Source organism: Marmota marmota, unplaced genomic scaffold (assembly GCF_001458135.2).
Source record: "Marmota marmota marmota unplaced genomic scaffold, marMar, whole genome shotgun sequence".
Classification (NCBI taxonomy): Eukaryota; Metazoa; Chordata; class Mammalia; order Rodentia; family Sciuridae; genus Marmota; species Marmota marmota.
In genome coordinates this window covers 6,630,557-6,645,185 of record NW_025999842.1, presented here as the reverse complement: position 1 = coordinate 6,645,185, position 14,629 = coordinate 6,630,557, and the positions used below count along the sequence as shown (strand labels likewise).

The 14,629-nt window shown below is 38.5% G+C and overlaps 1 protein-coding gene across 4 annotated transcripts in view; it reads right to left on the bottom strand.

Moving 5' to 3' along the window:
* Window positions 1-733: 733 nt before the first annotated feature.
* Window positions 734-14,629, bottom strand: part of Mrap2 (melanocortin 2 receptor accessory protein 2) — a 39,883-nt gene continuing 25,987 nt past the window's right edge. For 3 of the 4 annotated variants that reach the window (XM_048804643.1, XM_015498077.2, XM_048804545.1), the window contains exons 3-4: window positions 13,188-13,287; window positions 734-2,327 (exon numbers count right to left, since the gene is read on the bottom strand). In XM_048804643.1, coding sequence (XP_048660600.1) covers window positions 1,934-2,327; window positions 13,188-13,287 — 494 coding nt within the window. In that variant the 3' untranslated portion in view covers window positions 734-1,933. The remainder of the gene's footprint in view (window positions 2,328-13,187; window positions 13,288-14,629) is intronic. The other variant, XM_048804596.1, reaches the window with a different exon arrangement.

The following is a 14,629-nucleotide window of genomic DNA, read 5'->3' as shown; positions in this document are numbered from 1 at the left end:
AGCCACTGAATTTGTCATAATTTGTTACAGCAGCATTAGGAAACAAACCTAGAAACCCTGTATATATGAAGCACATGCAGCCTGCTATGCTGTAATAAAGTTCTTGGTCTCTCTGACTAGGATTCTTGGTTTCTCTGGAAGCATCCATGACACAGTGACAAGCTAACTTATAAGGGGGTAAAACTTTAGACACTTCATAATTCTTAACACTTAGTTCATAAAAATGATGGTAAAATGTTTTTCCAACTTTTGAATATCATTTAGTCTTTTAATAAATATACTTCTAAATGAGATACCTTAAAATCAACCTTAACAAGAAATAGTCCAGAATTTGTATTTGGTTAAGTAAATTATGAATAATATTCATATTATAAATTAATGAAATCAGCATTCTTGCTTTTTTCTTGAATAAAAATATTCATGAAATAGCCAGTATCTATTTTTAAGAATTAGTTAAATTAGGTTTAATTATAATAAATAACCCATGCTTTGTTCTACTGTTTAGTGATAGAGTCTTAAAGAATAATATTTCCTTAAAAGACATTATGGGAAAGGGATTTATTTTGGTGGAATAATTCCTAAATGAAATTCCATGGATGACTAAGGTTACTTGTATCCCAGGATGAGTCAGCACTATCTACTGCAAGAAGTTAGGAGGCGTTACAGATGTGAAGTAGTTTTTTTAGGATAAAAAGCTGGATGTGTGAAAATAAAGAACCAGAGAAGATTCCTGTGTGGTCATATGCATTTATTCTGTAGCTTAAACAAGACAGGTGGTGAATAAATCCACAGTGAAAATGCCACCAAGTGATTAGCAGCTGGCCATGCATACAGCTGATGGTGTTGTTTTCTAATGCGAGCAGTTCATTTGATTCCTTCATGAAATTAACTCTGTGTTGCCCTCATGTTAACATAATCCAGACTACCTTGGGTATCTGTTTGTTATGTACAACACCCTGACCATCTCAGTTCAAAGACAGATGGCTGTCATGTACACATCTGCCAAGTAACAGACAGCATGGAAAATTGTGTATATATGTGTATACATACATACATATGTATATAGGTGTTTACATGTATACACACACACACATGTATGTATAGTTGTGGTGGTGTTGTTCTGAAGCCAATGGTACAGCACTGTGTGACAATAGATACACCAACACAGATACACAAGAAGGTATTCCACCAACTCAGCTGACAACTTCCCTGCATTTCTTTGAGACAGAAATGCTATGTGAGGTCCCATGAGTTGGTACTCATTCCAAGGGGAACAGATCTACCCCCAGGTTTAAGCATGGGTGGCTGGAGAACCTCAGAAAATTTGTTTTAGCACAACCCAGCAGTCAGGTTGGCCACAGTGACTGTGAGTCTCCTGACATCCTGGTAAAGGTCTCTGACTAAAGCATGACTCAGTTAAGGGTTGACTGAAAGATATAGAGACTTGAGAACTCCATAAGAGATAGGAGTGCCTAGTTTATACTGCTTTATGCATATCTCAGCTTGTCTTGGATGCAAAGCCATAAATTCACAGAATATTAGAGCTGGGATAGATCATCTACTCCAGACCCAACCCCTGAAAACTAAAAATGTGGCAGCCCAGAGAGGAAAAGCAACTTGCTAAAGGGAGAGTAATGGTGGAAGGGTCAGATTAGAAAGCAGTGTGCTAATCCTCAGGAGTGCTGATGTGAGGCATCTGGCCAAATTTTTCAACAAGGAAAATGAGATAGCTTAAAATAAACACTTTAATAATAATTAAAAAAAAACTCCCAAATGTGTTAAAAAGCAAAACATCAGCTCTCTTCTTAGGGCGTTCTCCCTTTCTCTCTTCTCTCTCACACACACATACACACACACAAACGCTTTTGGTGGATGGAGATATCATGCCATACAAAGACAGAACCCACATCTTCAGGAAGACACAGAGCATGTGTTAATCTAGGTTTTTGTGGGAGGATTGGGCAACTGGCTTATTTTCTAGAACAATGGGTGGTTCGGAAATCAGAAGATCATCCTCCCCAAAGGAGGAGCTCTGGTCTGTGTTCACAAAGTTGGGGATGTCAAACTTCATGAGCCTGTTCATCTCCTCCTCTGGCTGCCTGCCTCCTTGGATGGCTTCCCGGAGTTGGACCTCGCTGTCGATGGCTGTGGTCTGGTGACAGGCTTTGGCCCTGTCCAAGTGTTCCACTTCGTTGATGTAGCAGTGAAAGAGAGACCGGGTCTCATCATTGCCCTGGCGAGAAAACACCTTGTCTGGCTCCAGAGGTTTCCCAAAGTCTGACACAAAACTGTTCATTCTGAATCTTTTCTCTGAAGACTCTGCATTGCTGTATAGAAAGTAAAAACAAAAGATTGCTTATGCTGCAGCTCATTCACGTGCAGGATCATGGTTTTCTATGTGTAGGGCATGCCAGCATATTTCCACCAAGCACCTACCAACGTCCCTTTAAGGACACACACACAAACATCAGAAATGAAAAATATCACTTTTGAATATGTACAAATAAACCCAAGACAAAAGCATCAAGATGAGAACCCCTGGATCATCTGGAAGACAGACAGCTTCCTAGGGAATCCCCCAATATTCTGCACATACACCAGTGTATCTCAGGGGATTCTTCAATCTTCCACATCAAACTTGCTTGAAGTGCTTCTTAAAATACAAATCACCGGGTCACAGATTCTCAGGTTCTTTGCAGATAAGCAAAGTAATGTATTTCACAGAATCTCCAAGGATCGTTACTGTACTAAAGTTTTAAACCACTGGCCTACATCATGCTGGCCTAAACAATACTTACTTTAATGAATGTATTATCTTCTTGGAGATTCCAGTTTTTAAATGCTCCCTTCCCATCCCCACATGAAAGATAAAGTGCCAAGACCAAATTCTCATGGATCCTATTTACAGGTCTGGAAAATCACATATCTATCTCTAACCTCCAAATTATCAAGAACCACCCAGATTTCAGATTGTCAGAAATCCTGGAAACTTTGCAATCCAGTAGATAAGGTATTTTATACAGCTCCACCTGCTAATATGATTGCCTGGGTAACATCTAGCCAGGAATTCTATCCAGAAGCCTGACAGTGATGGTGGTGGTTGTTTACTTGTTTGATTGTTTTGTTAGTAAGAAGCCTGGTTAACAAATTTCATTGCCTGCTAATCTAGACAAATGTGTCAAGAAGATCAAGAGTACCACATCCACTGTTTCCCGTATTTAGAATTCACTTTAGACTCTGGATGTGTGCTTTAATGCAAATTTAAGTTGCCTTCTTTGTCTTTCTATAAATAACTTTTCCTTCAATTGTCACTTCCTTGGGTTTAAAAGATGTTTGAGAAAGGGAATGAGTGTGCCAGCAACCCATGATTAATTAGCTAAAATGTCACCCAGGATAGGGGACCTTAAAGCATTTAGAAAGCATATGATTAAGACAGCTGGCTGCAGTGATGCACACTTGTAATCCCAGCAGCTAGGGAGGCTGAGGCAGCCTCAGTGAGTTCAAAGCCAGCCTCAGTAAAAGTGAGGCACTAGCAACTCAGTAAGACCCTGTCTCTAAATAAAATACAAATAGGTATGGGGATGTGGCTTAGCAGCTCAATGGTGGAGTGCCCCCAGGCTCAATCCCCAGTATGCCAACCACCCCTCCCCCCACAAAAATAAGATTGCCAAAGCCAATGCCATTTCCAGATTCTGGGACCGAACAGCTGGGGAAATACTTTTCTGCCTGCCCAGGGCACCAGCTGAGCACAAAAGTAGACCCAGAAGCCCACTGTGAGAAGTGGGCCTTCTTCATACAAGCACTTCTTGAAACTGAGAAGTGGCCCACAAGCCATCTTTGCTGAAAGACCATCATGCCCCCATGAACATGCATGCCCTATAGGCTTTGTCTCGAGGATCTCTTATTGTGACAACAGTGCAATGTGTTTGATGTCCCCCCCCGCCCAGAACAGAGAAAAGTTCATCTCTGTACTCTTAGTGCGGTAAATGTTAAATAATAAGTACATCTTCCTTCTCTTTTTTTCATTAACTGATAAACTAAAGGGGTCATTAATATCTCTCATCTGCAAAATCACCTTATATGGTTTCAGTTACCTGAGGTCTGAAAATATTGATGGAAATTTCCAGACATAAATAATCCATAAGTTGTAAAATGCCATTCTAAGAAGCATGATGAAATTTCACATAGCCCTGCTCTGAAGGACATGATCATTCCTTTATCCAGTGTATCCATGTTTTGGATGCTACCTGCCTTGAGGCAGCTGAAGAAGAGAAAATGAGAATACACACATCCTCATGACTTTTATTACAGTATAGTATTATAATTGTTCCCTGCATTTCTTTGGGACAGAAATGTCATGCGAGGTCCCATGAGTTGGTACTCATTCCAACAGATCTATCCCCAGGTTTAAGCATAGGTGGTTGGAGAACCTCAGAATATTGGTTTTAGCACAACTCAGCAGTCAGTTTTGCCACAGGGACTGTGAGTCTTTTATTGCTCTGACATCCTGGTAAAGGTCTCTGATTAAAGCATGACTCAGTTAAGGGTTGACTGAAAGATAGAGACTCGAGAACTCCACAAGAGATAGGAGTGCCTAGTTTATACTGCTTTATGCATATCTCAGCTTGCACTATTGTATTGTATTCTACTATTTTGTTGTTAATCCATGCTTAATTTATAAATGAAGCTTTATTGTAGGTATGTATGCATATGAAAAACAATATACACAGTGTTTAGTATTATTCAAAACTTAGCAAAACACATGCCCCATAGATAAGAGGAACTATTGTATATAGAAAAACTATGACCATGAACACTACTTGGTTCAATTCAGTTACTATGCCACCACTGGGTACTATTTTAAGTATAAAATAAATTCAATGAGTTTTTCTATTAATATATATACCCGTTTAACCACTATCCCAATCAAGACATAGAATATTTCTTACATTCAATTTCCACCCCTCAGGTAACAATATTCTGACTTCTACTCCACTGACTAATTTTGTCTAATTCTTGAATTTCCAGTCAACTTCCACCTCTTATAGGTAATGTTTTGATATTTATCACCACAGATTAGTTTAGTCTATTCTTGAAATTCATATAAATGAAATAATAAATGTATAGTATTTTGTGCCTGGATATAATGTTTCTAAGATCCATTCCTGTTGTTGCATGTGACAATAACCTGTGCTTTTTCCTCCTGAGTAGTTTTCCATTGTATAAATATACTACTATCTGTTTATGCATTCTCCACTGAAGGTCATTTAGGTTATTTCCAGCTTGGAGTAGTTGTCAATAAAGCCATGCACACTATTGGAAAGTGTCTTCAAGATCATTTGACCCAGCTATCCCACTCCTCAGTTTATACCCAAAGGACTTCAAACCAGCATACTACAGTGATGCAGCTACATCAATGTTTATAGCAGCTCAATTCACAATAAACAAACTATGGAACAAACCTAGATGCCCTTCCACAGATGAATGGATAAATAAATGTGGTACATATACACAATGAAATATTACTCAGCCTTAAAGAAGAATGAAATTATGGCATTTGCAGGTAAATGAATGGAACTAGAGAATATCATGCTAAGTGAAATAAAAGTCAATCCCAAAAACCATAAACTGAATGTTTTCTCCGAGAAGCATATACTGATCCATAGTACAGGGGGGGAACAAAGGAACTCTGGAATGTGCAGAGGGGAGTGAGGGGAGGGGTGGGGCAGTAGGAATGGGAAGGAAGGATAGTAGAATGAGACAGACATTATTACAGACATTACATACATATATATTACTGGTGTGACTCAGCGCCATGTACAGCCAAAGGAATGAGAAGTTATGTTCCATGTGTTCTACTATCATGTTTAGCTAATTAAAACAAACAAATAAATAAATAAATAAAAAGAATATATGGTTTTTATTGCTCTTGAATAAATTCCAAAGAGTAGAATTACTAAACTACATGGTAAATGTATGCTTAACTTTACAAGAAACTATAAAGAGTTTTTCAAAGTTGTTGTTACAGTTTAGATTCTCACCAAAATGTATGAAAATTACTGTCGTTCCACATTTCTGCCAAGTCTGGCCATTGTTAGTCTTTCTAATGTTAATCATTCTAATGGAAATGAAATGGCATTTCATTGTGATTTAAACACGCATGTCTCTGATGTATAATAAAACCAATAAATTACCTTTTCTGAACGTCTGTACAAATCTTTTGCCCACTCTAAAAACTGAAATATTTTTTATTATTGATTTGTAAAAGTTTTGTAATGTATTCTGAATACAAATTCTTTGTTACATATACATATTAAAAGCATTTTCTCTTAACCTGTGACTTTGCATTTTCATTTTCTCAAAGATGTCTTTTGATGAGAAGAGTTCTAAATTTCAATAAGTGCAATTTTTCAATTCCTCTTTTATGTTAGTGCTTTTTATATCTTCTCTAAGAACTGCCTGTCCTAAAGTCACAAAGATGTTTTATGTTTTCTACAACTGTGCTATGCCATACAGTAGCCACTACCTATATGACTATTTAAATGAATTCAAATTAAATATAATTGAACATTTAGTTTCTCAGTCATATTACTTACATTGAAGCTATTCAACATTCACAAGTGGCCAGTGACCACCTAACTGGACAGCATAGAATGCACATCTCATCACTGTGGAAAGTTCTATTAGCATGGTCCTAGGATCTTTTACTTTGGGGACATGAACCATGTTGAATATGGGGTCAAGATTCATTTGCTGATATGTTGTACCTGTACCTGTTTATCCAGTAACTAAAAAATATTTTCCTTTCAATTGCCCTTATAGAAAATTCATTATATTTCTAGTAACAAACATAAGAAAATGAAAAAAATATTCCATTCACATTGGCATAATAAATAGAACACCTAGGAATAAATTTAACAAAATGTGTTCAAGACCTGTATACTGAAAATTTCAAAACATTACAAAAGTATATTAGAGAAGGCCTAAGTGTATGGAGAGACAGACCATGCTGGAGCATTTAAAAGTTTTGAGTAGAAAATCACATAAACACAGACATAAGCTAAATCAGTTTCCTTCTTTGAACAGCTGAAAGCCCTTCAGTTTTGGTCTATGTATGTTCATTCTTTAATACCTTTCAATGGTTGATTTTCATATTTTGCCCATATCCTATAATTGATATCTGTAAGATTATTCTGCAACAAGGTCTTCTACCATTACTAGAACTGGAACACACATGCCTAATTCCTCTTGGCCCTTCATGAATGATCTATGGTGTCGTCTCCTGTAAGAAGCCCTCCCTGATTGTCCCAATCTAGGTTAGGATGTTTCTCTCTGTATCATGCCCATTTCTTTACTTCTCTGTCACCCTAACCAAGATTGTACATTCTTGAGGGCAGGCACTATGTTTCTTACCTATGTCAAACGGTACCCAGGACAACACTAGGCATATAGTAGGTGCTCTAAACACTTTTGTTAAATGAATGACTGAATGCATCAGTCATGAAGAGATCTTAAAAGCCAAGCAACCCTTGTATTGACAGGATACCTCTTCTACAGCTTCTATGAGGTTGGAAATAAATTCAAGGGCATGCACAGTTAAGGTTTAGAAACAGTAGCAGATGAACCTAGGAGAGATGATTGACCCCAACTATGCACTCCAGAACCCATGATATGAATAAGAATAAGAAATGTAGGGATGTCAACTGGCTAGCAACTGATAACTACAATTAAGAAATGAATATGAAGTATTGCCAAAAGTGATCTATAGATTCAATGCAATCCTCATCAAAATACCAATGACATTCTTCACAGAACTAAAAAAAAAAAAAAAAGAGTCCTAAAAGCCATGTGGAAGAACAAAAGACCCAGCATAGCCAAAGTGATTCTGAGCAAAAAAAGCAATGGTGGAGGCATCACAGTACTCAATCTCAAATTATACTACAGAACTACAGAAACAAAAACAGCATGGTATTGGCATAAAAACAAACATAAAGATGAATGGAATAGAAGACACAGTGACAAATACACATAGATATAGTCATCTGATCCATCACAGAAGTGACCAAATCACAGACTGGAGAAAAAATAGCCTTCTTAACTAACTGCACTGGGAAAACTGGATAGCCTTATGTAAAAGAATGAAACTAAATTTTTCTCACCCTGTAAAACAATCAACTCTAAGTGGTCGAAGACCTCAGAATTACACTGGAAACTGCAACTACTAGAAGAAAACATAGGATCAATACTCCAACATTATGGTGCAGGCATTGACTTCTTCAATAAGACTCCTAAAACTTAAGAAATAAAACCAAGAATCAATAAGTGGGAAGGTATTAAATTACAGCAAAGATAATAATTAAAAGCATGAAGAGAGCAATTACAGAATGAGAGAAGATCTTTGACAGCTATTTTTCCAACAGGGGATTAATATCCATAATATATAAAGAACCCCCCAAAACACCAGAAAACCAAATAACCCAATCAACAAATGGGCAATTTATCAAAACAGATATTTCTCAAAAGAAGAAATACAAACTATCAACAGATACATGAAAAATGTTCAAGTTGCTCAGCAATCAGGGAAATGCAAATAAAAACTACACTGAGATTTCATCTCTTCAGTTAGAATGTCGATCATCAAGTATGCAAATAACATTTGGAAAGGATGAAGAGGAAAAGATATACATTGTTGATGGAACTGCAAAAATTAGTACAACTACTTTGGAAAGCAGTATGGTGAGACCCCCCAAAACTCAGAATGGAACCAACATATGACTCAGCTATCCCAAACCTTAGTATTTACCCCAAAGAACTAACATCAGCATACTATACTGATGTATGCATACCAGTGTTTATAGTAACACAGTTCTCAATAGGCAAGCTATAAAACCATCCCAGATACCCATTAACAGATGAATGAATAAAGAAAACGGGATATATATATATATATATATATATATATATATATATATATGCCTTTTACTTAGCAATAAAAAAAGAATGAAATTATGTTATTTGCTAGTAAATAGATGGAACTGGAGAATATCATACTAAGAGAAATAAGCCAAATCAGAAAGTCAAAGGTCAAATATTTTCTCTCATTTGTAGAAGCTAAAGAGGATCTCAGAAACAGAAAGTAGATCATCAGAGTAGAAAAAGGAAATAGGAAGGAAGAAGGGGAGGGCATGGGGAAGAACTGGAGAACAAAATCTACCAAATCATGCTATATCCATGTATGAATATACCACAATGAATCTTGTGTTTGCATATAATTATATTGCACTAATTAAAATAATAATAATAATAATAATAGAAGGGAAATCAGTTGAATAGAGCAAGCAAATTAGAAGAAAGAGGGGGTAAGAGAAATAGAGAATCACTGGGAAATGGGATTGATCAAATTACATTAAGTGCGTGTGTGAGTACAGCATAAATTCCACTATTTTGCATAATAAAAGAAAAACACATGAACAATATTTCTTAGAAAATTGAGACTCACTAAAAATGTCAATACCTTTACTTCTGCCAGTTTCCTTTACTTACCCATTCTATATTATGTCGTCATGAAATTGAGATCTAACTACTGTGTTACAGGAAGTTCTCCTGTATCTTCTTAAGGTTTAAAAACCACTCCTGTTTATTTTGATAGAAACCTAAATCCATTTTTTTTTTACTGATTTGTTTTGTGAATTTGTACTCTACATTTTCAATTTGGACTTAACTTACTGACTTCAAGATCACTGAGCCACCCCAGCCAGAACAAAGACTGTTCACACTGTTCTGACTCTTGGCCTTTTCTTCTCACCATGGACTGCACTGTGTATTCTTTGCACATGTGGAATTTTCTAAACCTGAACAGAAAGTAACTCACAAGAAGATCCATTAAGTCCTCTAGTATCTGCATAGTGATTGTCATTACTCTCCTTGGCCTGCCTTCCCACACACAAACTTTCATCAACTCCCCAATCTCTTTTGCCTGATATTCCTGACTTCCCACTCTCTTATCCCCTTGTCTACTTCTACCAGTCCCTAGCTAACCCTAAGTTCCAGTCACATGGGAACTGATGGCCCTTCGGTGTGCCTCTGCTTGTGCTATCCTTCTACCTAACAGACCAACCCACTCCTTTGTCAAAATCAAATTCCTTCTTCAGGATTCAACTCCAATGTCCCTGCCTCCATGGAGACTGTGATCTCTCAACAGGAAGGAATATGTCCATCCTCTGTGTTCCTGCCATACTTTCCTGACCTTCTCTCACAGAATGCCTTATTTTCTGTCTTGAGTCACAGCTATGTATATGGTCTTTTCTCTCCTATATAGTGACATGCATATTAGTCTCATCTTTGTATCCTTCAAGCACCTTGTAGTATTTAGACCTCAATCCATGCTTTAGGAAAGATTGTGAACTGAATAGCTGTATTGTAGTGGCACTCCCTTCTCCACAGAAAAACCTTAACTAAGTTTCTCCAGAAATCTTCACCATAATTGATTTTAGGACTATCAGCTAAAGAGTCTCTACAAAAGAGTTCAATGTAGTAAATTTTCTATTTTCCTGTTGTTCTATTTTACTTGGCCCTGGCCTGGAAAAAATCAGCACTCCAGGTGCTAAATGCCCGCTTACTAGTTTGTCACAAGTATTTATCCAGTATAGTAGTTTGAGAAGTGTGTTTGCAAATGCAAAGTGTAATTAAAAAAAAAAAAAGACAGATCCTTTAACAAGGCCTCTAGCCTTGAGCTGGGGCTTCACAGAGATGTCTACATTTCTAAGACAAGAAAAGTTACCAATTAGGCTCCATGGTAACAGCTGACAAGGGGAGGGAAGAAAGGGGAGAAGAAGCTCTCCCCTTCTCAGACACTGTCCTTGATGGGTTAACTTGCTCAGAATAGTGAAAGAAAAAGCTGCTTTTATGTGAACCCCTGCAGACTGTGAACGTCTGAGTCCCTCCCCTTATACACTGGGAATAAAGTTCTGAAACTACCTGAACTCGGAATTCAGGGGGATTGATTGGTTACAGCAATAGCTTTGCCCTCCGAACCTGGCTATAGCTAAATAAACCTGCATCCTGTTCCTATTTGGTGTTTTGCCTCATCTGTCTCCTGCAACAGTATCTGTGGGTTTGCCCAAAGCCCTGACTTCTATGAAAGGCACGGCAAACCCCCAGTTTGTCTTTCTGTGATGGAAAGACCAGTAAAATGAGGAGGATAGACTACCCTTAGTCCCATCTGCAGAGGGACAACACAGGTAATGTTCTGAGTTATTTCCCTAGGGATCGTCCGGATTTATAAGGGTGTTTATGGATAAAGTGCTTGCTGCTAATGCTGAGTCTTTTCATGCTGAGGACTATTCCACCCACTCATGAAAATCAAATGCAAATCAGCTTTGGAACACCTGGTATTTCCTGGAAGACATGCAAGCTAAACAGAGACCTACTAAGAATAATACTTTCTGTGAGAAAGTAATAATAACTATCAAAATTTATGGAGCCAAAGTCTGTAGTTAGTGCTTTAGGCTATGTCATAATCCCTAAGAGAGGTGCTGAATGAACTGTTGTATAAAAGGGGTTTTGGTTGCTTTCATGGAGTGCTAACTTACCAGGGATATGTCAGTCTATACAGAACAGGGAAGATTCTACCACCTTAGAACTACCCTCAGCATAGCCCTGAGCAAGCTGTAGCTGTGCACTCAGTAAACACTGCTTAATTGATAGGGAATTAAAAGCCACTCCTGAACAAAGGTTTACAGATGGAGCCAGGTATATAAAGGCATCAGACTTTCTACTTATTCACAGTGGTAGACATCTTGGGATATCAGGACTTCTGGGACAACCACTCACTACATATGCACTTTACCAGCTAGTCTTAGGGCCAAGACCATTATCAAAGCTTTTGACCACTGACATTTTCTTGCTATTAGCTCTAGTTGGATATACCCATCCTTTAAGGGAGCACTGTATTCAAGTAAATGACAATTTGAGATAAAATGTGATTCCCATTTTTAAAAAGTAAGGAGCAATCCTGTACTCACCCCTAAATTAATAATACCCCTACCTAGATGAGGGGCACATTGCAAAGGCTACAAAAGGAGGGTATTTGAGATATACAATGGTTAAGGCTTGATAAATTTTTAAGAACTCCAAAATATTCCACATCAAAATGTAATCCAGACCTTTCCCATCACTCTCTACCTGGCAGATTTATGATAATGGAGCTATAATGCTCTAACAAGGCAGCATTCAGAATTCAGAGCAAATGACTCCTCAGCTGAAAAGCAAGAGGACTGGTTCCTTATCCTCTCTGTCTATATAAAGTATCCAGATGAGAGCTTTTTTTTTTTTCCTTTCACAACAGAAATTATTCCAAAGGAAAACTGATCCTAATCAAAGCTGTTTCTTAGGCTTAAAAGCTTAACAGTCAGGTTTCTAACAGTCTTTCCCACTCTGAGGTCTGCTCTGAGGACCCTGTGGTCCCAGATACCTGATTTTCTTCTCTTTAAAACACAAAGCAAGACCACCCTACCAGGGGCAGTCAGGTGGGCGTGGCTAGTTCCGACCAATGATAAGCAGCGAGAGGAAGGGGTGTGTGCCACCTTGGAGAACACCAACCCAGGAGGCTGAGGGTGGAGACATGCTCTGTCTCTATTCCTCACTGATTATTTTCCTTTCATTTAAAATGTTTGTTGTGTAGAGGATTTTTCCAACCCCTGGTGTCTAGGGATAGCTGAGGGATAGGCAGAATTGTTCCTTTTGCCCTGGCATTTATTACAATTCCAGTGCAGGCTGAAGAAATAAAGAACTTGCCAAAAACTATGTGACAAGACACAATCATAAAAGAGTGTTGCTGCCGGGCAGTGAGGAATAGACACCAAATATAAACATGTTAGGATTTGTGTGAAAATACTTCCATTTACTCTCCCAGGACTCCCTCTACTCTCTTCATCATCCTTCTCTGTGCTCTGGGAAAATGGCCTTTGAAGAAGCCTCTGGTTATTGATTGTGTTCAGTCAACAAAGACCAATGGTAAGAATGCAAAGGATCGGGCAGAGGCCACAGCCAGAGGAAAGTGGGATCCCACCTCATAGTAGAAAGTCCATAGCCAACCCCCTTCTTACACCCCCTGGAAGCAAACCCAGCATGGTACTAGATTCTGCTTCTTTAGGTCCCTCTGGAGTGAACGGACATTACAGACTTACTCTTGGTGTGGGGCGCCTGTCTTGGTCAGCAAGGTCAGCACAAAAAACATGAAAATCACGAAGACTGCAAGGCCAACCCAAAATCCAATCACGATGGAATCTGCAAGATGGTTAATACTGGGATTAGTATTTCACAGGAGCTTAAAACAGAACATTCAAGGAATACAAGCTTTTCGGAGATGCCTTAGTCCATGATAGGAAGTCAACAATCTCATTGCAGAACATGAAAGAGAAGGAAGAAGCTGTGGCCTTCAGGTTTCCATCTCGGATAATGTGACAATGCTTAGGCTTATAGAAGCTCAGTTCCCACATCTCAGTGAAGAACCCAGGACAAAAAGAAAGGTCACCTAGATTCTACTTTACTCTATTGAATTAGAAAATACATGAGTTTGCAGAGACTGTTATAGAGTTTAAAATGAATGGATTCCAACCCACCCAATTGTGTTTTCACTTATGTTCATGCTGGAACAATTCAGGTCCCTGTCATTTCTTGCAGAGAATGACTCTCAGTCTCTTGAGTGTTATCCCCGCTTTCTGTCTTCTTGAGTGTTTCATCAAAGCCTCTGATAAACCAGCTCTCTTAGGAAGGACCATCAACAAAAGTAGACCTGACTCACTTTTCCAGATTGAAAGAGTTTCTGCATATAGAGCACTTCATATAGTGTCTGGCATCAGACAAATTATCTATGTTACAGGTGCAGGCTGTCATTAGAATTATCATCCTTTTCTCCCAGTTTACCTCACTTTAATTCCTATTTGTTTCCAATCAGCCTAAGGGACATTGTGCCACTGTATTTACCTTAGCTCTTGGCCACAGCTCCTCACATCCACACCTGTAGAGTTTCTTACCACTACCTGTGAGCAACTTTGCCAACCTGGAGCTGATGACAGTCTATCCTTTAAAGACTACCCTGATGCCATCCCCTTCACAAACCCTCACTCACTTCCCTACCTGATGGCTTTCTGCCTCCTCTGAAGCCCATGACGTTTTCTTCTTTGTTCTCTAAACAGGCCTCTCCTTGGTTCTATCTTGAATCATAGTCATGAGACTATGAGAGAAAATCCCTGATTCAGAATTTTCAATTTTATGATGATGTGAAAGCAATATGCATTCAGTACTAACCCCAATGGAATTTTGATCTTTTCCTAGGCTGGTGATATGCTATATGACACTCTCTCACTTACAATGTTTTCAATTTATGGTGGGTTAATCAGGATGAAACCCCATTGTAAGTCAAAGAATGTCTGTATATATTTTGGGGACACAGTGATTAGACAAGATTGTCTACAGAGCCTGGCACATATATACTAGGGTCTCAAATCTGAAAAGCAACAAAGTTGAGTCATTCTGTGTCCTCCCTCCCTTCCTTCCCTCATCCCTCCCTCCCTCCCTCCCTTCCTCTCTCTCCTCGTCACTCCTCCTGCGTCCTGACCTTCCCTTA